This window comes from Dasypus novemcinctus, chromosome 31, assembly GCF_030445035.2.
Source record: "Dasypus novemcinctus isolate mDasNov1 chromosome 31, mDasNov1.1.hap2, whole genome shotgun sequence".
NCBI lineage: Eukaryota > Metazoa > Chordata > Mammalia > Cingulata > Dasypodidae > Dasypus > Dasypus novemcinctus.
This window is the reverse complement of record NC_080703.1, coordinates 45,340,750-45,362,783: the sequence shown is the minus strand read 5'-3', so window position 1 is coordinate 45,362,783 and position 22,034 is coordinate 45,340,750. Positions and strand designations below refer to the sequence as shown.

General features: G+C 41.6%; 1 protein-coding gene across 3 annotated transcripts in view; it reads right to left on the bottom strand.

The window, feature by feature from the left end:
• Window positions 1-1,374: 1,374 nt before the first annotated feature.
• The window catches only part of DNAJC13 (DnaJ heat shock protein family (Hsp40) member C13), a 137,780-nt gene continuing 117,120 nt past the window's right edge, over window positions 1,375-22,034 (bottom strand). For 2 of the 3 annotated variants that reach the window (XM_058290684.2, XM_023588537.2), the window contains exons 47-56: window positions 21,050-21,124; window positions 20,702-20,814; window positions 14,188-14,357; window positions 13,979-14,021; window positions 13,419-13,592; window positions 10,721-10,900; window positions 10,277-10,417; window positions 8,698-8,841; window positions 7,042-7,141; window positions 1,375-2,234 (exon numbers count right to left, since the gene is read on the bottom strand). In XM_058290684.2, coding sequence (XP_058146667.1) covers window positions 2,128-2,234; window positions 7,042-7,141; window positions 8,698-8,841; window positions 10,277-10,417; window positions 10,721-10,900; window positions 13,419-13,592; window positions 13,979-14,021; window positions 14,188-14,357; window positions 20,702-20,814; window positions 21,050-21,124 — 1,247 coding nt within the window. In that variant the 3' untranslated portion in view covers window positions 1,375-2,127. Of the gene's footprint in view, window positions 2,235-3,096; window positions 3,206-7,041; window positions 7,142-8,697; window positions 8,842-10,276; window positions 10,418-10,720; window positions 10,901-13,418; window positions 13,593-13,978; window positions 14,022-14,187; window positions 14,358-20,701; window positions 20,815-21,049; window positions 21,125-22,034 lie in introns of all 3 variants that reach the window. The other variant, XR_011647845.1, reaches the window with a different exon arrangement.

The window sequence follows — 22,034 nt, the reverse complement described above, 5'->3', positions numbered from 1 at the left end:
GTAGACCCTTCACCTTCAAGTTCCTTTAAGGAACCATGTAAGGACTTAGCCTTTTCTCTATGATGCCAGAGTCTCCTAGAATGCTTTTAAACACTCCTGCATCCAAAAGGATGCCGCACTTTCTGTGAGAGAGATGTGCACCTCATGGTTCTGCACATGCTTTGCAGTTGTTGGTGTAGCTGTCGCAATGGCTTCACGGATTTCCTTCTCTTTTTTTCTTGATCTACCTTACGGTCAAAGATAAGAAAATTCAGAGTGCAGAGATCGCTCTGAGATCACCGTGCGATGTCCTGCAAGAGACTGCCAACAACATGCTTGGCAGCCCCAAGTCAGCACATGGAGCCGCAGTTCTTCTACTGCTTTTCATTTATGTTATTAACCAGTATAACGCATACTGTACAGGTAATATACATAACAGGAGTACAAACATTTTATGTTTTTATGAGTTACTAAACAAGATATTTTTACATTTCCAACCTCTGTGTATAGTCTGCTGACTTTTGTATTTCAAAAGCAACTTGGGGGTTTGAGTATTTCCCCATTTTTCAAGAAATAGTTTATTTAATTTAATTTTTTTTAAAGATTTATTATTTATTTCTCTCCCCTTCCCCCCTCCCCGCACCCCAGTTGTCTGCTCTCTGTGTCCATTCGCTGTGTGTTCTTCTGTGACCGCTTCTATCCTTATCAGCGGCACCGGCAATCTGTGTCTCTTTGTTTTGTCATCTTGCTGCGTCAGATCTCCGTGTGTGCGGCTCCACTCCCGGGCAGGCTGCACTTTCTTTCACACTGGGCGGCCCTCCTTGCAGGGTGCACGCCTTGCGCGTGGGGCTACCCTACGCAGGGGACACCCATGTGGCACGGCACTCCTTGCGTGCATCAGCACTGCGCATGAGCCAGCTCCACACGGGTCAAGGAGGACCGGGGTTTGAACCGCGGACCTTCCATGTGGTACGCGGATGCCCTATCCACTGGGTGAAGTCTGCTTCCCTTTATGTGTATTTTAAATGCTTATATTTTCTTGTACTCTATGATCACAGTAGAAGATACATGTGCTAAGATGTAAATTATTTGAAATACTCTCTGGCTCTTTACTTTTCTCTCCTCTTTAAAATACTGGAAGTAATAACACACACATTAAAGTATTTATTAACAGCCTGACCCATTCTCTGAATGTTGTATGGAAATTGAGATGTTACTTGTGTCTGGAAATTTAGAAGTGGCAGAAATTAATGAAAGGAAGTTAGAAATTATCAGACATGTCAATGTAACAGTCTGTATGAGGAGTTGTAAATCAGAGGTAAAGTTTCTGCTTTTTACTATTCCATCTGTCTTAGATATAAAGATGGCCAAAGGGAAAAATTAAACTAGAATATATCTCATTATCAAAGCAGTCAATTCCCTTTATTTTTAAAATTTTATGTACACATATGAATGATCTGTATAATGTACATTCAATATAGAAAGCTTTATCTATTTCATAATGTATATAACATTTCACAATTACACTAATCTCTTACATAACATTTTGATGTCCACTTTTAAATTTTTTTGCACAAGCTCCTTCTCATTCAATTTGGTAAAGCCAGTTATATATACCAATGTGTACTGTGAGCTCTCAGGAGGTTAATGACTGGGATATCAGTGAACGGGTGAAGGGACAAAACCTCATAGTGTCTGATGATGGGAGGACAATGACCGTGTAGCCACGATGCAGGAGAGGGAAATAAATCTTTTTTGGGGACAGTGACTTAGCTCAATTTCTGTAGATTGTGGCTCAACCTCACAGGCACGCTAATTAAAAAAAAAAACATTATAAAAAACTATGAAGAAAGTTTTGTCTTTTTGATTCACAGTCTTGTAAACAGATAAAAAGGAACAAAATGTGCTTACATACATCAAGAAAAAAAATTCTTGTGTACCCACATAGGTTGATCCAGAGTGCTTCCTCATCCGATGATACAATTAGAATCACTGACATTTTTTCTAAATAAAAATATATTTATAGAAAAAGGAATAACACTGTCGTGAAACCGGGAGAAAGGCAGTAAGAGTTCGCTTCAACGTATCAGCTGGAGGAATGTGGACTGGGCACTGGCCTTTCGGTGTTTGTCATCTTTCATGACTAGCTCAAGTCTGATAGCCAAGGTCGCCTGCCTCATGGTCTACGGGAGGCGGAAGGTTAGACATGACTGACGAAGATGTCCCTGTGGTCAGGTAGCCTGCAACTCCAGGTCCTGCAAGAGAGAAGGGAAGACGCCGCCATTCTAGAAAGCAGTCATGGAAAACACTGACGCTTACGCAGATGCTCTAGAACCTGACCTAGGACCCTTCACAAGGAGCTGATAATATTTCAGGTTTACCCCACAGGTGAAACTATACCTTAACAAACAATTACATAGCACTGTTTTCAGATTTTGCCTTTACTATATGACAAAATTAAAAATCTTTCAAATTTTATGCTGGACAGTAAGACTAGTATAAATATATAGGGAAAAATTTTCCCTTCTTGTGTCTTTAGAGAAATTCAACCTTTCAAAAATATTAAAAATGATGGGCATCGAAGGGACAGCTATGTCAAATGGAAAAACTGGGAAAAAACAGAGGAAAGAAAAATCAACACTTGGTCAGCCCTCACATAAACACAGCTAAGTTAACCAGTTTTCATTTGGTGTAAAGAAATGCTATTATATAACAATACCAAATAAGCAAAGGTTGCTACTGAGTTCTCTTGAGAAAGAAAAGGAAGGCTCTGGCCATCTATCACTGGTCAAAATGACAATATTATGGGGAAAAGTACCTTAATATTTTACTTCTATATGCCTCCCTGATTCTAATGGTCTCAATTGCATGAAAATGTCACCTATGCCAGCACGTGTCAAGATATGCCTATGAGGCTTAGCCTCTCAGTTCTTTTAAATGTTGTCTAGATGACTCTCTCTCAGATACACTGTACATGAGACACTAGCATAACACTGCACACCAGGTAATATTTTTAGCTGACATTGTAGGAATCAAGGCAAATGGCCAAGGGACACTGAAGGGATAGGACTAGGAAGGCAGTGGAAGCGGCATGCATTTAGCAAAACAGTTCTCTACCTGCTCCAGAGAGCTACACAGAAGTTAGCAAGCTGCCTGGCAGAACGGATCTAAAGCCCGCTCCTGAGGTGAAGGGGGCTGCTGCCAGTTAGGAGGGAAGGAGAGACACCTGAGGGGAAAAAAGAAACATAAGCAGCAAGGGAGTCGTGAGGAGGAGCAAACAGCAGAACAGTTGGATGAAGGCAAAGGCATAACAGGACTGATGCAGGACAAAAGGCCGCGACTCCAATTCATTTTGTCTCTCGCCTCGAGGATGCCAGCTGGCTTGTACCACGAGCGCAGATGCTCGTCGAGTGTGTGGCGACACAGCAGATACAATGCAGCCTGTGTGACTGTAACAGATACCGACCCGAGCACCTCGGTGATCGAATCTTGTACTTAAGAAAAACAGGTTTCCTTTTTAAGCTACCATGAGTCTGCATCTATCAACCTGGGCACGGCTGCCCTGAGAGTCCACAGAAAGCCTCTTTGACTTCCCACCTTCCGCCAAGTCAGGATGCCGTGCTTTCCACAGTCTGCTCAGGAAAAAAGAATACCTGGTCAACATGTCCCCTCTGACAATGAGGTTCAGGGCTACAGCACCGCACAGCGGCATTACTTCCCACCAGCCTGTTGTCCTTTGAACCTTAGGCACGCAGCACGATTACGGTGAAACTATACAGCCAGCCTCACGGAGGACCCGACCCTGCAGAATGAGGCCCCAAACACCGAGCACTTCCGACAACACTCAGTTCACATAAAAAACACTAGGCTACGAGACTGCATACATGTGCTGGGGTTTGCTGGGGCGAACTCTCAGGGGCTCTGCTGATTATTTTCAGGTTGTACAGATATAATAAACTTACCTACGAGGTATTCTTTGGCCTAGGAGTGGCTGAACAAATTATTAAGACATGAGGGCACTGGGAACCAAGAAGGCTGGGGAATCTAAACTGTGAAATGATGAGCCTATAAGGATTATCCAGAGAAGATGAAATGCTAGCCCCATGATCCGCCTCTTAAGAAACGACAGATCAGTCCTGCATGGGTCTGCAGATAAAGTCTGGGATGGGCGCTCCCCTGGCCTCTTCCTGAGGACATGATTGATTTCTTGGGGCCAGCAGGTGCTGCCTGGTCCTTAGGATGGAGACAGTGCATTAATGTTCTCGGTGGGGAGAGAAAGCGGGGACTGCCAGACATGAGCAGGTGGCAACACCATGCAAGCTTGTCAGAGGAATGGAAAAAGATACAAAATTGACAAAGAAGTGCAAAAAAAAAAAAAAAAGGAATCGGCTACCATGGTGGATTAGGGAAGGAGTATGGGCTTTGGAGAAAATGGCCATGGGGTTCTCACTGAGAAAGGGAAAAAAAAAGCCAACAACAACAAAGCAGAGCAGTTAATGGCATACAATAAACAGATAACCCTCGATGACCCTCAAACATCACCCACAGTGTGTGATCTTGGCTGGGTGTATGAAGAAAACAAAAGGCAGCAAAGAATCAGCACTGTTGGGAACTAATGGGCTGGTCTGAGGAGAGGCCAGGCAGTCCCACGCCTCAGACTGAAGCAGCTTCACAGGGTCTGCTCCCCTTCCCTTCCCGAGTGATCTTTCTTTCTCTCCTAATTTTCCAAGTCGGTACTCTGAGGAGGTTCACTTCTGACATGGCTTTCATGGACCCAGAACCTCTGAGCACCCAGGAGCCACTCCTTTTCCTCATCACAGGTAAAACCCCACTGAGGCACTCTGAAATAAGCATCTGTCACAGAAACAGTTCACGAGAGCCTTGGGAGGGAGGCACGCTCATATTTGTCAATACTGAGCAATCCTGCCCAGGACTTTAAAATTTTACCCCAAATGCTGAGCATGTGACTGAATGACACTGGCTCAGCAGCCAGAGAGAAAACAGAAAACAAATATTTTTTTGGTAATTTACTTTCTTTTGCCTTTCCCCATCTCCTAAACAAAATCTTAATTGCCCAACTCACCTGGAGATATTATTTAGAAGAAAGAATTAAGGATGTATGCTCTCACAGCACCTTATTTTATTTGCAAATTGATTAGAGAGGCTAGGTATAATTTGGATCTTCTGAAGATAGGTAGAGTAGGGTAAATCCTAATTTACTAAAATTCCAAAATTCAACAGAGCATTGTATACATTCCACTGATTTCCATATAAAGGAATTTTACCATTATTAGAAGTATTTCCCCCTTTTATCAAACACTTGGCACAATACATTAATGGAAAGGCTCTAACACAAAAGAGGAAACACTTGGCAGCCCAAGCAATTAGCACACATCACGGCAACTGACAGTAAACTTAAAAGCTCTTCAGAAAAAAGTCTTCTCAAAAAGACAGACTAGAGCTGATGGAAAAGTTTTCTTAGCAAGTCCCAAAACAAGAACATCCTGTACAGAGATGTGTCAAGAACTGGACAATTCAGGGGCCGACACAGCTCAGAGCTATTCCAGGTTGTTCTGCTTAGGCACGCCTGCAGGTAGGTGGGGAGCAAAATAATTCTAAGTCCAGGTCTTTGAGGCTCTACGGTCTTCTGTGGTCTACACACAGGCCTCTGGTCCAGGGCTTGTTAGGAGGTGAAGTGAAGGCCCCCCAGTAATCTTTTATTTCATCAAGTCAAGCCAAGGAATGCTGAGTACAATGGTGAGAAGAGGGATTAGCAGAGGCCGCCTAGGGGATGCTCACCATCTATGCATTACTATTCTTCAGGGCCAACTTTTAAACAGTTTATTTTTAACTAGGAAAATAAGCTTTTGATCTGCCTTTAAGAATTACACTCCTACTTACCAGCTATAGCTCCATCCTAAATTTGACAGAGAGATATAAGATAGACTAAGTCCTATTCTAGGCATTTCGTTCCAAAGAAATCACAGGACCAGGGATGGAAAATCTGGAAGGGAAACCTATGAGCCTCTGATTTTAGCACACATGTGCCTGGCAGCCAAAGCACTGTGTGCCTGTACATTCTAGGGCTCTGCTCTAACCAGTTAGGAGTGGACCAATATTAAAGTGCTCAGAGTGAGGGGAAAAGCAAGTAGTTTCACAATGGAGTCTAAAATTGAAACTAAGTAAAATTTGCTCCAAAGAATCTATTTTTAATTATTCGAGCTTTAGCTTTCATGGTTGATAAAAGTCTACACTAATAGTAAGGGCTGTTAAAAAATTATACTAATACGAGAAACACTGGGTATTTTTCTTTTTTTTCACTCAATTTATGTACATCATCTCTGGTGAAAAGAGGCAGGGCTGATATCCTTCTAAAGACTATAATTTTATCATTTCAGACAGATAGCAAGAATGACCTCATATTCTTAAGATTAATTTCAAACTAGAAACATCTATACCAGAGACTATATTTCATCTCCCACAGACAAGTGTCCTGAACCTCAAAAGTGTACCATCTATTGACACATAAGCAGTAAAACATCCTTTAATTAACGATAATCCCCATGAGAGGACAAACCCTGAATATTCAATAAAACCAGAATAATCACTGGAAACTTAGAGTCAAAATGTTTTTACACATGATTTTACATATTTAGAGCTTCGATCTGTAGTTTCCACAGAAATGCAATGATGGTATCGTGTTTTTGATACTGGTATTCATGAGTAGAGATTTCTCCACTTTTTACATGTTCAAGACAGACATTTTAATCCAGACCTACTCCAAATAGAACATGGACCACCACTAATTAATTGGATCACAGCTGACAAAGAACACGCTGTTTTAGTCAGCACACATTCAACACAACAGTGCCCATTCTGTCCAAGAAAATCAAAGTATAAATGTTAAAAATAGAGGTCGACAGCATGCCCACCTTCAAGGAGGGTCAGCAGGCAGACGAGGAAAACACTGTAAATGCTCTTTTAGGCCCATTCAGGGCAGGAGGAAGGTCCCTGGGGTTTGTGCCATGCATCCAGGGTCACAACGTGGGCTACCTCCCTTACCTGTGAGGTATCCTGCTGTTTGTGACTCAGAAATGAACAAGTCATGTTTCTGATCTTTGAAGGCACTCCAGACTGAAGAACGAGACAGGATTTCATTCACCTAGGGAAGGAAACAAACCCTTTGAACGTAAAGGGCTGAGTAACAGAAGATGGAACAAAAAGAAAAACCAAACTTCCCCAACAACAAGAACCTGGAGAGAGAGTGAGGCCTAATGTTCACCGAACGCGCCGTCTACGCCAGGATCCGTGCAGGAAAACCTCGTCAGACCAGCCCGCCCTGAAGATGTCCTCATTACCTGAACTACAACCAACCAGCTTGTGGAATTTGGGCAGAGGATTATAGTGTTTTCTTGTGACTGCAACAGCTGGCTGACAATGTGGTGTGGGGTGATGAAGTATACCTAAAGAAGGAATTTCAGGGAAAGAGGTTGCAAACTTGAGGCTAAACCCTAAAGCAATCTTTTAAATTATGGGTTGTAGCCTGTTAGAGATTTATGAAATGGATTTAGAGGGTGTGGCCAGCACGCTTAGAAAAATAAAATAGATTAATATAAGAAAGCATCAGATAAAACGGGTAAATACTATTTTGTAAAATAAATACATATGCATGAATATAAATAGCATGTGTGTAATGGACTACGATGAAACATTTCTGTGGGACGTAAAAAAAGTCTAAGAAATACCAACTTAGGAACTTAGAAGGTACTTATCAACTGTACATAAAATATTTATCGAGCCCCTCTGAGGTGCCAGCCTCTGCCTCCACAGGGCCTCCAAGCTTTAGGGGAGTGGGCAGCAGTGGGCGGGAAAGGAGAGCCCAGGGGGGCACCTGCCACATCCCGAGAAAGAGCCATGAAGGTGCAGAGTTCCCACTTCAGAAACTCTGGCCTTGGGAGTGGAAGGTGGCGTCAGGGTTCCTTTCCTAATTTTATCAACAGGAATCCCGAGGCAGACAGGGAAAAGAGAACGGTCATGGCTGGTACACACACGTGCCTCCACAGGTACTCAGGCCACCCACAGGCAGATCACCACAACATGCTTTATTAACCAACCGCAGCAACGCAGGCTGCCTCTCCATTTGAAATTATTCAGGTCGGTCAAACTATTCAACAATGATGCTATTCAAACAATGGCCTGTAGAATCAAATTTGTTCCTTTAGTAAAAAGGTCCTAGATCCATTAAAGGAAAACTTGAGAGGAAGTCAGTTTACACCTATAAAGAACATCAGTAGACAAGGCTATCTAGTACCACTGAGCGCAGAAAGCCTCGGAGGCGGCACAAGAAAAAACCGAAGGGGAAAATTAAACTACTGAGCAGGCCTGAAGTCAGTATACGGAGGCAAACTAATACACATCCAAGTCAGTACAAGAGAAAAGGGAGCACAATGCCTAGTAAGTGCTCTTTATGACGGCAGTATGGGATGGCTGATGGCTGTGGTTATCACCACGCAACAGCACCTCCTAGAGCAGAAAAGCCATCTTAACCAGCACGAAGTGCTGAGTCCTCTGCAGTGCTACTGCCTGCGGCCTGCTCCAACGACAGCAGCAGGACTGAGCAGCGGTGCACGGAGAGCCCAGACAAGACCTGGTTCAGTGACGAACACGCTGCAAGCACAGCTCCAGCAGAGCAGGGAGCAGGCCTCCCCGCAACCCCACCTGCTCTCCATACTGCAGGCTTCGAGTCATCGCCTTCAGAGCTTTGACAATCTGTGCCTTCGTGGCTGCGGGGCTGTCCAGACTTTCAAGGCCAATGCCTTCCAGTAATTTTAAGAGGTATGGGACCAAATCTGCCTTCAAGGCCTAGAAGAGAATATTAAGCATATATAAACAAATGGAAAAATAGTAAACTTTCCACCAAAGAAATTATTTTACCCCCAGGACCATACCTGGAAGAAGAGCAGCCATTTACTAAGCTTCCTACTTTCACAGTATTTTGGTGCTAGGTACAGAACCTTTTTTTAAAAGCTTCTAATGATAATGACCCTCTTATTTAATGAGAACTTATGCCATGCCATCAACTGTTCTAAATGCTATATGCCAATTTAGCATTTAGATTCCAAATCTTCCCATCATTATTACAGATGGAAAAAAACAATGCATGGAGGGTGAAGAATCTTGTTCACTGCCCCAGAGCTGTGCAGTAATAGAATCTGTATCTGGCCCCGAGAAATATAAAACTCTGAAAACTGAACTTGTAGCCACTATACTGGGTTGCCTCCTCTAATGACACTAAATTAATGGGCAACAATATCTGAAATACCTTAATTTCTTTTACATATTCTCTTAAAATATCAACTTTTGCATTCATGGCTCATTTCATAGCAGTCTAATAAAAAAGGAATAATTCTCTGCTATCACAATTTCACTGTCCATTTTGAAGCTCAAAGGGCAGAGACAAAGGTAACTAGCATTTCATGAGTATTAAATGTTTTCAGGCGCTTTTCAGGTAGTATTCTTGCACTATCTCAGGAATTCTCCTGGTCTTTATTTTACACTGGGTGAGGTTATCCTACCAAGACCACTGAGTCATCAAGGGGCGGCCCCAGCGTGAGGCTCAGCGCCAGTGCTCCCTACCTGTAATGTGATGGAGACACCCCCATCCCCATCTGCCTAAGTGGGGAGAGGCGGTGCATCAGGACAAGGGGCTGGAACATGAGGGCGCAGCGCCCCGGGCTCAGGCTAAGAGCACCGGCTCTCATTGCGGCATCAGGCAGCAATGGAGAGCCACTGGAGGGTTTTCAGATGAAGACGGCCCAGTTACACTTTACAAGTATCACTTTCGCCATGATTTTAAATTTATGTTTTCTGTTCATTGTTTGTTTACTCTACAACTCCTATTTTCATTTGTCTCTATGAATAGGAGAAAAAAAATGTGGCCATGTTTCTTAAACATTACTTAAGAAATAAAGGAACCAGCAAACAGAATATACCTTTATAAAAATGATGAAACAAATTTTAAAAAACAAGCTAAGGATAAATGCTCAGTAATATTAACTTCAAAATACTACTGTGATACTCAAATTCGAAATTTTGGTTAAGATTTTTGGCATCTGGTTCCCCCGCCCCGTGTATATGTGTGTGTGTTAAATAAAACCGCATGCACCAACTCAGACATTACCACTCTATCAGGAAAACCAAATCAGTGGTGCTAAATACATTTAGTGAAATCAGTAAAAATTTATCTGCCTGATATGTTTGCTTTCCTAAATAGAAGTGAATCTCAAATGTTACTTACTTGTGCTACTAATTCACTCTGTTCCTTCTGAAACATTCGATTTATTGCCTCACAGGCCAGTCCAACAGAATCTGTTCGCTTTTTCATTCCATTCATCAGTGGGCCAATGGTCTCTAAAGATGCCATGGCTTGAACACACAGCTAAATGACCAAAAAGAGGAGGTTACTTGTAGAGTAGCAACACTTTATATTCTACAATAAATACCATAGAAACAAAATAAATGAAAAGCCTACATTCTCTTCATGTTTCATAATGAACTGAGTCAAATTTAATCTATTAGTTGTACCGTTTTGACCTGGTTAAAAATGGTTAGAAATACCAGGCAGTTTGGAACAGAAAAGCATATGGTAGAAAAGGGATTTAAGCTACAATGTACATTAGACAAGAGGAGGAAGGAAAAATAGATTCTGGAGTTATAAGCGACTGGATGGGTTCACCAATACCTCGTTTTCGGATAGGGCGTGGATAACCCGAATGGCGCTCTTAGGAACGGCATTGTTCCGATGGTTCATTGCCTGGATGACTTTGGGAAGATGGCCCAATGGTGGGACCTGATCTGCCAGCTGGGGCTGTGCATTGAAGAGACACACCGTTGCCATCGTCAAAGTTTCCAGAGACTCCCCCTGGAGAGGGTAAAAAGCACAAATAAACCACCAAACAAATAATAAACTAGAAAATACTGATAAAGCTCTGCTCATCCTTATAACTACTTGGGGTTTAAAACTAAGGATCTGAGAAGTGGCTGTGGCTCAAGCAACTGGGCTCCCATTTACCATATGGAGGATCTGGGTTTGATGCCTGGGACTCCTGGTTTAAAAAAAAGGGGGGGGGGGGTGTCCCAGCCCTGTGCAGTGAGGCGCAGGCCCCCACGTGGTGAAGAGACTCACCAAAAAGACAATGATGCAACCAGACAGGAAAAAAACAAACCAAAAAACACTGAGGCTCCACTAGCTATAACTGCTGGTCTTTGAAAACTGATTCACAAACCCTGTGAGAACACGAGCTTCTCCCCCACCCCCTTCCTTGCGTCAAGAGACTTGAAGAATGTCATCTTTTCTTCTCTCCTCCCTCTCCCCCCGCCGTTTTTGCTGTGTCCATTCGCTTTATGATCTTCTGTATCTATTTCTTTTTTTGTCTTCTCTCCCCATTTTCTCTTCTCTAGGATTCACCGGGATTTGATCCTGGGGCCCTCTGATGTGGAAAGAGGTTTCCTGTCAATTGCGCCACCTCAGTTCCTGGTTTCTGTTGCACTTCACCTAGACTCTCCCAAGACTCTCTTTTGTTGTGTCATCATTTTGCTGTGTAACTCACTTGTGCCGGCAGGCTTTCTCTTTTTTTTTTCTTTTTTTACCAGAAAGCCCCAGGGATCGAACCCGGGTCCTCCTATATGGTAGGCGGAAGTCCTATCACTTGAGCCACATCCACTTCCCAGAATGTCTTCTTAATCTAAGCGGCCTTTCCCTGGGCCAGATTACAGCTCATTTCCACAGCAGGTTTAAGGGCTCACCTTCCAAAAGATGTAACTGGAAATTTTTAGTCAATGGTACAGAAATGTCAATATTAGCAAACACCAATAATTCAGGAAAATGCAAAACTAGTGCAGGGCTTTCCCAGTTCTATTAAAATCCCACTACTTAACATGCCTGGAAGGCAGAATGCACATTCTATTGTGGATAAGATTGCAAAAAGACCTGTAGTTCACACCATCATCCGCTGACACGTATATCCATAGCACATCTTAAATCACCAGAAAGGTGATGCAGGAGGAGATGCTACATGAGCCCCCTTTCTAAGTTTCAGACCTTCAAGGATTTCATTTTCTAAGCAAACAGGGTATGTGGTAAAAATCCTAGAAAAAACACGACTCTGGGAGGTAACATAAATCTTTGCATATAATCAGATATCCAAAGAAGTTTTTCTAAGCTAAACCCAATAACTATTATTTTCTAAGCTCTCAATATGTGCCAACTCTACCTCAAAAACTTGTTTAAAATCTCAGCCTTACGAGGCAAATGCTATGGTCACTTTCTAAATGAGGCAGAGAGGTCACACAGGACCACCTAAAAACAAAGCTCAGACTCTTAATCACCTCACTATCTAGCCAACCTGTTTAACTCAACCTCCAGTCATGTCTCTCAATTACTTTTAATCTAAAGCCTCAAACAACAAAACCTTATGTGTCAGGATTTCTGACACACCACAGCAAGGTCGAGGCTCCTTTCTTAACTTGTGTCTGCTTTCCTAGTAGAGTTCTCTTTTGGGTATACTTACTCTCCCGTCAATTTATTTAGGGTCATCCCTGCAATCTGCACAAAGTTAAGTAGAAAACACACCCTAGCAGGATGCACTTTCAGGAGAAAACAAGTTTTCCTTTAAGATAAAATAATCATTGGACATGGGGTAGCAAAAACCTTCCTTTAGAGCTTCCATAATGGCTAGAAATAACATCATTCAACATAGATATCTTTTTTTTTTTTTTAATTTTTATTTTATTTCTCTTCCCTTCCCATGGCCCCCCTTCCCCCCGGTTCTCTGCTCTATGTGTCCATGTGCAGTGTGTTCTTCTGTGTCCACTTGCATTCGTTATGTGGCACCGGGAAACTGTGTTGCTTTTTTGTTGCATCTTCTTGCTGCGTCAGCTCTCTGTGCGTGTGGCAACACTCCTCGGCGGGCTGCGCTTTTTTTGTGTGGGGCAGTTCTCCTTGCAGGGCACACTCCTTGTGCGTGGGGCACCCCTATATGGGGACACCCCTGCGTGGCATGAAAAGTCCTTTCGCGCATCAGCACCGCGTGTGGGCCAGCTCACACATGGGCAGGAGGCCCTGGGAATTGAACCCTGGACCCTCCATAAGGTAGGCGGACACTCTATCAGTTGAGCCACAACCACTTCCCCAAAACAGATATCTTGAACATTGCTTCAGAAATAACCACTGTACTAAAGTGTTTCACTTTTGAACCAAATGCAAAAAATAAAAATAAAAATAAAAAACATCAATGTGTACATTTTGAATTTAAATATGGCACTATATTGAAAGAGCTAGTCAATTTTAAATATATGGCCAATAAGGAATGCTGATTAAAAAGAAACACCAATACATTTAGCAAACTATTCAAAATGTTTTGCTGATGATTAAAGCTTACATGAGGATTGTTCTTCTCCAGAAGCTCAGTTAATTTTTCTAACAGTGCAATAAGAAATTCCCTAGGTTTTCTCAGAACCCAAGCTGGTTGTGCAATAAAGATTCTCAAGAAAACTCCTCCAACAGCAAGTTCACCCTCTGCTTCTCCAAACACGATAGCAAAATCTTCAGGTAACTTTAAATTGAAAAACAAAATGAAACAGAACATTGTCAAGTCACTTAGTTGAACATAAAGCAAGAAAAGCAAACCCTATTAAAGAAATAAGTCTGAAATTAAACTAGTCCTTAAATAGCTATTGATATAATCAAATATGATTATGAGTTTTATTTTCTCTTTTAAAAAGTTCACAAAGTGTGTTTTCTATAAATTATTTGCTATAAAATTAAGGACTCCAACTTTTATGTTCAAAGCCTAATTTTCCAAGGGAATACCCAAAGGTCTTAATGACAAAGTGTCTATAGGTTGGCATTAAAATGATCCTGCAGGGATTAAAACAAAAATTCAACAAAAAATAATGTAAAATGTAAAATATCTTTCTCTGAATAAAAGTATATTTTTACCTTCCAGTTTACATCAGGGTTATCCTGCTGATTTTTAAAGTGCCTTGGGGGAGAAAAGGAGGCAAGGAGAGAAAAAGATCAAACGTCAGTTATAAAATACATTTGACCTGTAGAATGAATCTTAGAGAGGTGATGGGGCAGAGTGGGAGGCATTTCCCCTCCCCACAACCTTACCAAAGACCACAGTTACTCCACATGTCTTTACTTACTCTAACATCATTTCTCTAACTGTTGTGGACACTTTATCTCTGGAACTATCATTCCAAATTAACTCAGGATTTTCATGAGTTCCTTCAAAAATATGTACAGCTGCTTCAGGGTTGTCTCTCATAGCATCCATGAAAACACTTGGTAGAAATTTCATTAATGTAATTCGAACCTATATGAGAAGGTTTGCAAAAGAAAAAAAGATCTATCGGAAACAGTTTCACGTTTCGTTTACTGTACATTTTTCTAAGGTAGAATATTGTTGCAATTTCTGTTATGGTTGATCTGGGCCACAATAGCACCCAAAAGTTCTGGTGGAGAGAGGATAAACTTTGGCTTACACAAAGGTTAACTCTGACAAGACTCCAGCTTCACTTCTAACTCTGCCTCAGCCGTTAAAACACGCAGGACCACCGGATGCTGGGTTCCCAGAGCCCCCTCTACTGGGGCAGGCCTTGCTCGTGCCCTCAGCCAGCCTGCCCTTGTGAGTTCCCCCGCAAACAAATTCTCATGCTACCTTTGCATCTTACCAGGATTTTTCATGCCATTTATTTTGCCATACTGTGGTTTATATTATACTTGCAGGTTTTTCAGTAAGGATTTACAAAGCAGCTTTAAAAGAAGTCCATCCAATACACACACAAACAAAAAAGTGAGGCATAAGGACAAAGAGAAAATGAGAAATGGGAAGATAAGTTCTTTCCTTTAGATCTTTACATGGCTCTCTCTCCTCCATTTCATTCAAGGCTATGTTCTGATCTCGTCTTATGGAAAGCTTCCCTAACTCAGTCTGTTTTGCTCACTGCCTCTTTGCTCAGTGCTTGGCATATGGCAGGTGTTCAAACATTTGCTTGAATGAATGAAGATGAACACAAAGTCAGTCCACAAAGGAAACATCCAAAGGCCCTATATAATTAATTGCCAGTGATGTATCACAGACTTAGCTCTGAAATTCTTAACAGCCAATGAACTAAAGGAAACAATGTCAGTTAGATGATACAGAGCACCCACAAAATAAAACCATGCCAGCTGTTTAAAAAAAGCCCACCCATTTCTGGAAGACAAAAGCACTCTTTCCTCAAGTTCCCTGGGAGGGCATTTTGTCAAGTATCAAATAAAGCCCTCAGGGTGAAATTAACAAGGAGTTTTTCTTCCTACGTTACTCAAGCACGCTGAGCATAATGCTAAAAAACATAACTCAATTTTACAGAGGCCAAATCTATGTAAAAAAAGCAAGTACCTATCACCCTTCTGGATCACAAGTTCCCAAAGTACAGGAACCATTGCTAACCAATTCCCAGTGGCACATCCTGCCCTTAGCAGCTTATTCTCACAAAGATCAGAGAAACACCTATCAGAGAAGCACTGAAAGTAAAAACAGGATTTAAAGACCATTTGTTCTAACATTCTCACTGTGGAGCTAAGAAATTCAGTTTAGAGAAGCTGCCCCGAGGGAATGTGAACACTCAGGTCTGTGATTCACAAGATAGAGTTCTTCCCAAAATGTCACACTGTCACCTTGTTAAGCGAGGCCATTAAGTTCATCTTTAATACAATCACTTGCTGTGGCTTTTTTTTTTATATTTTTAGTAAAATCATTGTTTGAATGATAATTGGATGTTTAATTAAAAATCCAGGGAAGCAGATATGGCTCAAGCAGTTGGGTGCCTGCCTACCACATGGGAGGTCCCGAGTTCGGTTCCCGGTGTCTCCTAAAGAAGACGAGCAAGACAGCGAGCTGATGCCACAGGCTGGTGTGGCGACCTGGCACAACAAGAGACGCACCGCCCTCCCAACAGGAGGTCCTGGGTTCAGTTCCTGGTGCCTCTTAAAAAAGGCAAGCAGAGAGTACACAAGGAACAGACAGCAAGGGCAAACAACAAGGGGGGATAAACAAATAAATAACTCTTTAAAACACAAACAAAAATAAACCCAACAATCATTTTCAGTTTCTTCATGACACTTAAATAACTAAGAGAACAATGCTGGAGACATTCTACATGAATTTTAAATTTAAGAGCCATCCTTATGAATATTGTGACATCAATATAAAAGCACACTTCTGTTTTACTTAACTGCCTTACCAATACTGACTGAGTTTCCTCATTTCTAGGTCTATTTAATCTAGTTTTCTATGGCCTTATACTTTGGGGGGGAAAATGGGTGGGGTGGGATATTAAGTTAGTTGATCTATTGTACAAGATCAAAGTCTTTTTCCTATTTGAATTCTGAGTATAATTGCTTGGTCATACTTTTATGAATGACCTAAGTATATGCATTTGTATATAGAAGAATTAAAGCAAAGATTACCAGGATGTTTAAAGCACTGCAAGTGATAAGAACTTCATAATTGTTTACTCACTGGTATGTGTACAATTAAACATTTGACGGAAAAAAAATTGACAGAAGGCAAATCCCTCTACCATAAACCTTAGGCATTATATCCAAGTTATTCAGCTGTTCTAGAATAGAAGCAAACTACTGCCCAGAGGCTAAATCTGGCCTGCCCCATTTTTGCATATAAAATTGTACTAGAACTCAGCCACACCTATTCATTCACTTATGGTCAATGGCTGCTTTTCTGTTACAACGGTAGAGTTGCGTATTTGTAACAAATTTTATGGCCGCAATGCATAAAATATCATTTGACCCGTCACAGAAAAAGTTTACTGATCCCACCTCTACCTCATACCATGCACATAAATAAACTCAAATGGACTGAAGACTTAAAGGTAAGAGTTAAATGGGAAGCGGACTTGGCCCAGTGGTTAGGGCATCCGTCTACCACATGGGAGGCCCGTGGTTCAAACCCTGGGCCTCCTTGACCTGTGTGGAGCTGGCCCATGCGCAGTGCTGATGTGCGCAAGGAGTGCCCTGCCACGCTGGGGTGTCCCCGCATAGGGGAGCCCCATGCGCAAGGACTGCACCCCGTAAGGAGAGTCACCCAGCGTGAAAGAAAGTGCAGCCTGCCCAGGAATGGTGACACACACAAGGAGAGCTGACACAACAAGATGACACAACAAAAAGAAACACAGATTCCTGTGCCGTGGACAACAACAGAAGCGGACAAAGAAGACGCAGCAAATAGACACAGAGAACAGACAACTGGGGCGGGGGTGGGGGGGGGTGAGGGAGAAGGGGAGAGAAATAAATAAATAAATCTTTAAAAAAAAAGGTAAGAGCTAAAACTATAAAACTCTTTTGGATTCATCAAAATTTTAAAAAGAAAATGAAAAAGTGCATAGAATGGGAAATCATATAAGCGATTGTAATCTAGACTACATAAAAACAACTACAAGTCAGTAATGAAAAAAAATCCAATTAAAAAGTGAGCAATGGCTATGAATAGACATTGCTCCAAAAAGATATATAAATAGCCAATAAGTTTATGAAAGATCCCTTACATCATTAGACACCAGGGAAGTATCTTCTACATCATTAGCCACCAGGGAAGTACAAGTCAAAACCACTATGTGGGCAGCGGACTTGGCCCAGTGGTTAGGGCGTCCGTCTACCACATGGGAGGTCCGCGGTTCAAACCCCTGGCCTCCTTGACCCGTGTGGAGTTGGCCCATGTGCAGTGCTGATGCGTGCAAGGAGTGCCGCGCCACACAGGGGTGTCCCCCACGTAGGGGAGCCCCACGCTCAAGGAATGTGCCCTATAAGGAGAGCCGCCCAGCGCGAAACAAAGTGCAGCCTGCCCAGGAATTTGCGCAGCATACACTGAGAACTGACACAAGATGACACAACAACCAAAAAAAAGAGAAACAGATTCCCATGCCGCTGACAACAATAGAAGCAAGACAAAGTAGACGCAGCAAATAGACAAAGAGAACAGACAACCAGTGTTGGGGGGAAGGGGAGAGAAATAAATAAATAAATCTTAAAAAAAGAAAAACAAACCACTATGTGATACCATTTTACATCTACTGGGATGGCTATGTAAGAAATGGAGATTAGTTTAGTTTTCACATAAAGGAAGAAAATATTAATTAATGTAACCTGGCAGCCTATTGCCTCAATCTCCCACTCCCGGGTTAAACAAGCAAAGGAAACCAGCGTAAGTCAGTCCTGTAGCCAGTAAAAAGGATGCACAAAAAAGAGCTAAGTCAATACCAGTTCAGCACTAAATTCCATACCTTATTTGGCAAAAGGAGCAGGTAAAAGCTAAAATGGTTGAAATGAGATGGGGGAAGCAGTTAATAAAAAACTGGGAAACTTGCGTGGGAAAGTTAGACTTTTTGGACAGGCTGTAACCTCTGAAGTATTCAATCTATGGAGAAATTGAGGAAGGGCTTGCATGCTTGCGTGCTAGGCTTAGGGGTATAAATTGCGTCATTTTTCTTTGTTAGGGGCGCCAGCCATGTTTTCTGGTTGTGTGCCCCTTCTTGCAAGATTGAGAATAAATTCTTTTCTTCTCCACAATCAGGTGAGTACTGTTTTATTCCAGAAGGAGATTTCTTTCTCACAGCTACAATAAAAAAAGGCAGGTAACACATGTTGGAGAGGATGTGGAGAAACTGGAATCCTCACAGGATGCTGGTGGGAATGTAAAATGATGTAAATGACTTTGGAAAACAGTTTGGCAATTCAGCAAAAGGTTAAACACAGAACTACCAAATGATTAAGTGAATAAGTAATTCAATTCCCAGGTGTATATCCAAGAGAAATAATGTCCACACACAAACTTGCACACAAATGTTCATAGCAGCAAAAATATGAAACAGCCCAAATGTCCATCAATTGATGAAGGGATAAATAAAATGTGGAAGAGTCATACAGTGGAATATTATTTGGCCATAAAAATACTGATACATGCTACAACATGGATGAACCTTGAAAACATTATTCTAAGTAACAGAAACCAGTCGCAAAAGACCACATATTGTATGATTTTATTTCTAAGAGATGATCAGAACAAGAAAATCTATAGAGACAGAAGTAGATTAGTGGTTGCCAGAGGATGGGAGGAGGAATGGGAAGTGACTGCTAAAAGGAATGAAATGCCTTTGGGGGTGACAAAATGCTCTAAAAATGACTGTGGGCAAATCTGAATATACTAAAAACCAATGAATCTTATACTTTATATGGGTGCAGTATATGGTATGTCAATTGTATCTCAATAAAAAAAAAATTTATTGACCCCAGCTCTAGAATCTTGTTGTAAATGATTCAGTTTAAGGAGGTGACAGCTGTATTTTTCCTATACAGATAATTCAACTGTAAAACTATTTATCTTGATATATAGTTGAAAAGCATATATTTGAAAGGGCAAAAATATTAAAGGGCCAAGAATGAGGTCAATTCTAGGACATATTTATTTTAAATATGTATTTAAAAGTATAGAAAAACTGGATAATGAAGTTATATTTTACCCAACTCTAGCCTTCAGAAACCTCCATAGTAAGTATCAATATTCATATTTGTATTGACCCGTTCTACAGGCATCCAAACGTAATCTTCTTCATCTCATCAATCCTGCTCAATGAAGACAGACCTTATTTCCACTGTAAAACTGGTTTAGGTCCTCCGTCAAGGTTTCCCATATCTAGACTGACAGTCCGCGCAGGGAAAATCAACTGAATGCGGTTTGCTTGACTGATGTAAACTGATGGTTATTAGCCACGAACACTATTTTCAATCTGAATTTTGCATGGAGGCACAGTGGATACAAGGGAATCCACCCTGGCTGTCGGCAGCAGGGGACCCAGGAGCCTGTGCCTCTTCCTTACCCAAGGCACTTCTGTGGACTCACTTCGACGGTTCCTAAACAGCAGCCCAGGAAGAATCCAAACAATCGTAGGGAAATTAAGAATGAAAATTCCGGGCTGCACCCCAGCGCTCCTGAGTAAGGCTCTGGCAGTGCCGCCTCAGCGAACACCACTTCTTGTGAACAGATTTAACAACAGAACGAGGGACCTGGATTACACCCGTTTCTGTGTACTATTCAATTCGGAAGTACTGTTTGCACCAGTTCCTATTCTTCAAACTGGACCATGGCTCCAGAGGTCAGCTGCTCCCCTCCAGCTGCTGAATGGACATCTCCCCGCAGAGCAGGGAGGCAGAGCTATAGTAACACTCGCCATCCCCACACTGCCTCACTTTTCACGGGTGTAGAGCCCTTAGTAATACAGACAAGAGGAGCAAAAGACACTGACCAGCATTTCCTTCACACGCTTCTTCCACAGGCCAATACTTGCAGCATTAAAGTCTGACCTGTCTCCTGTTACAAACTCAATATATTTTTGTTCTCTCTTTAAGGGAGATGGGCAGTTTAGCACCATAACTCAAACACTCTCTCAAGACTTTTCAATTCTGGTACAGGCTTCCCCAAGTAGGGTTTTCTCAAACCTGTAACACACAGGAACAATCTGAGGTATGTCAATCTTTCAATTTTTACATCAAATCATTTCCTTATCCTCACTACCTCAGACTTTGGTAAACATCATGAAATCAGTATGAAAGTAACAGAGACTTAAGAATTAATTTCTTTTCAAGAATCTATTCTGTGCTCACCTTTGGACCTATTAATTTATCGGCTGTCATTTTAGCAAAAAGTTCTGCTGTTTGGGCTCGAACTTGTGGGTGTGTTGAATTGCAGAACATATCCAATAAATAAATCAAAGCTCCTACGAAGGGAAAAAGAAGGAATTAGTGTTTAAACATAAAGATTATGACTTTTCTAATCAGTAGAATTGATGTTTATCCTTATGTAAAGTAAAATTATTTCAGCCCAATGTAGTTTGAATTTTTTAAAAACTGTAAGCTTTCCAAAGCGTTATTCTAGTTTTCAGACTGTACAAAGCAGCTCAAAATAACCTTCATACCAAGCTTGTTTGGGTGATAAAGCACTTAATACGTTACCCTTTGCCATTGCCTCTTTGATTATTTTTGTACTTGATGCCAAAGCATAAAGAGTTTCCAGAACAAGCTGACGACCTGCAGAGGAACAGACATTTCAAGGTATGCATCAGGTTTACGAGTATCAGTTCTTTGCCAGGCACTCAACTAGAAGTCTACACAGGGTATTGTACATCATCTTCACAACAACCATAAAGAGATATTATCATGGCCATGTTACAAAGGAGGCGGCTCAGGCCAGTTTCATCAGCCCAAGGCTTCATGGCTAGTGAGATGGGTCCAGGGTTTGGAATCCAGGTCTGATGACTTCAAAGTCCACACTTAGAAACAACCACTATGCATACTGTCTTTCCACATCACTGTTCATCGCACATTCGTAATGTTCTCACCTTCTACACTCTGGTGGTACTGTCTTTGGAAAATGACAAGAGTAGGAAGTAAAGGTTGCCAGACACTGTGCCACTCTACAACCTAACATCACCCTTCTGGACAAGGCCTGTGGCACCCTTCACCCTTAGTCATTGCCATATGGCATATAAATATACAGGACTATTGGAGTTTACTCTTTAAGAATCAAATGGGAATGACAGACGGCAGCCAAAGGAGTAAAGTGATGGCAGAGAGAGTGGAGGCTGAGACAGAAGGAGGAGAAAGAAAAGGAAAGTAATAACAACAGCAACACAGAGATGGGTTGGGCTAAGTTAAAATGCAGAATAAACATTCAAAAGCAGATTCCTAAGAGAAACAACAACACTTCGCTGAAAATCCACTACTGTTTTGAATGTAGTTTCAAAGGTAAAAAAAGGCTTTGGAGAGGACAGAGAAGATTAAAAATTTTAGGTACTTAAAATCCTTTAGTAAACAGTGCGATATATAATTTATTCCAAAACGTCAATCATAGCAGAGTAGCTAAGAAATCTACATATCAACTATTTTTACTTGTTAGATTAAAATACTGACTGGACCATATAAGTCAGATATGAATACA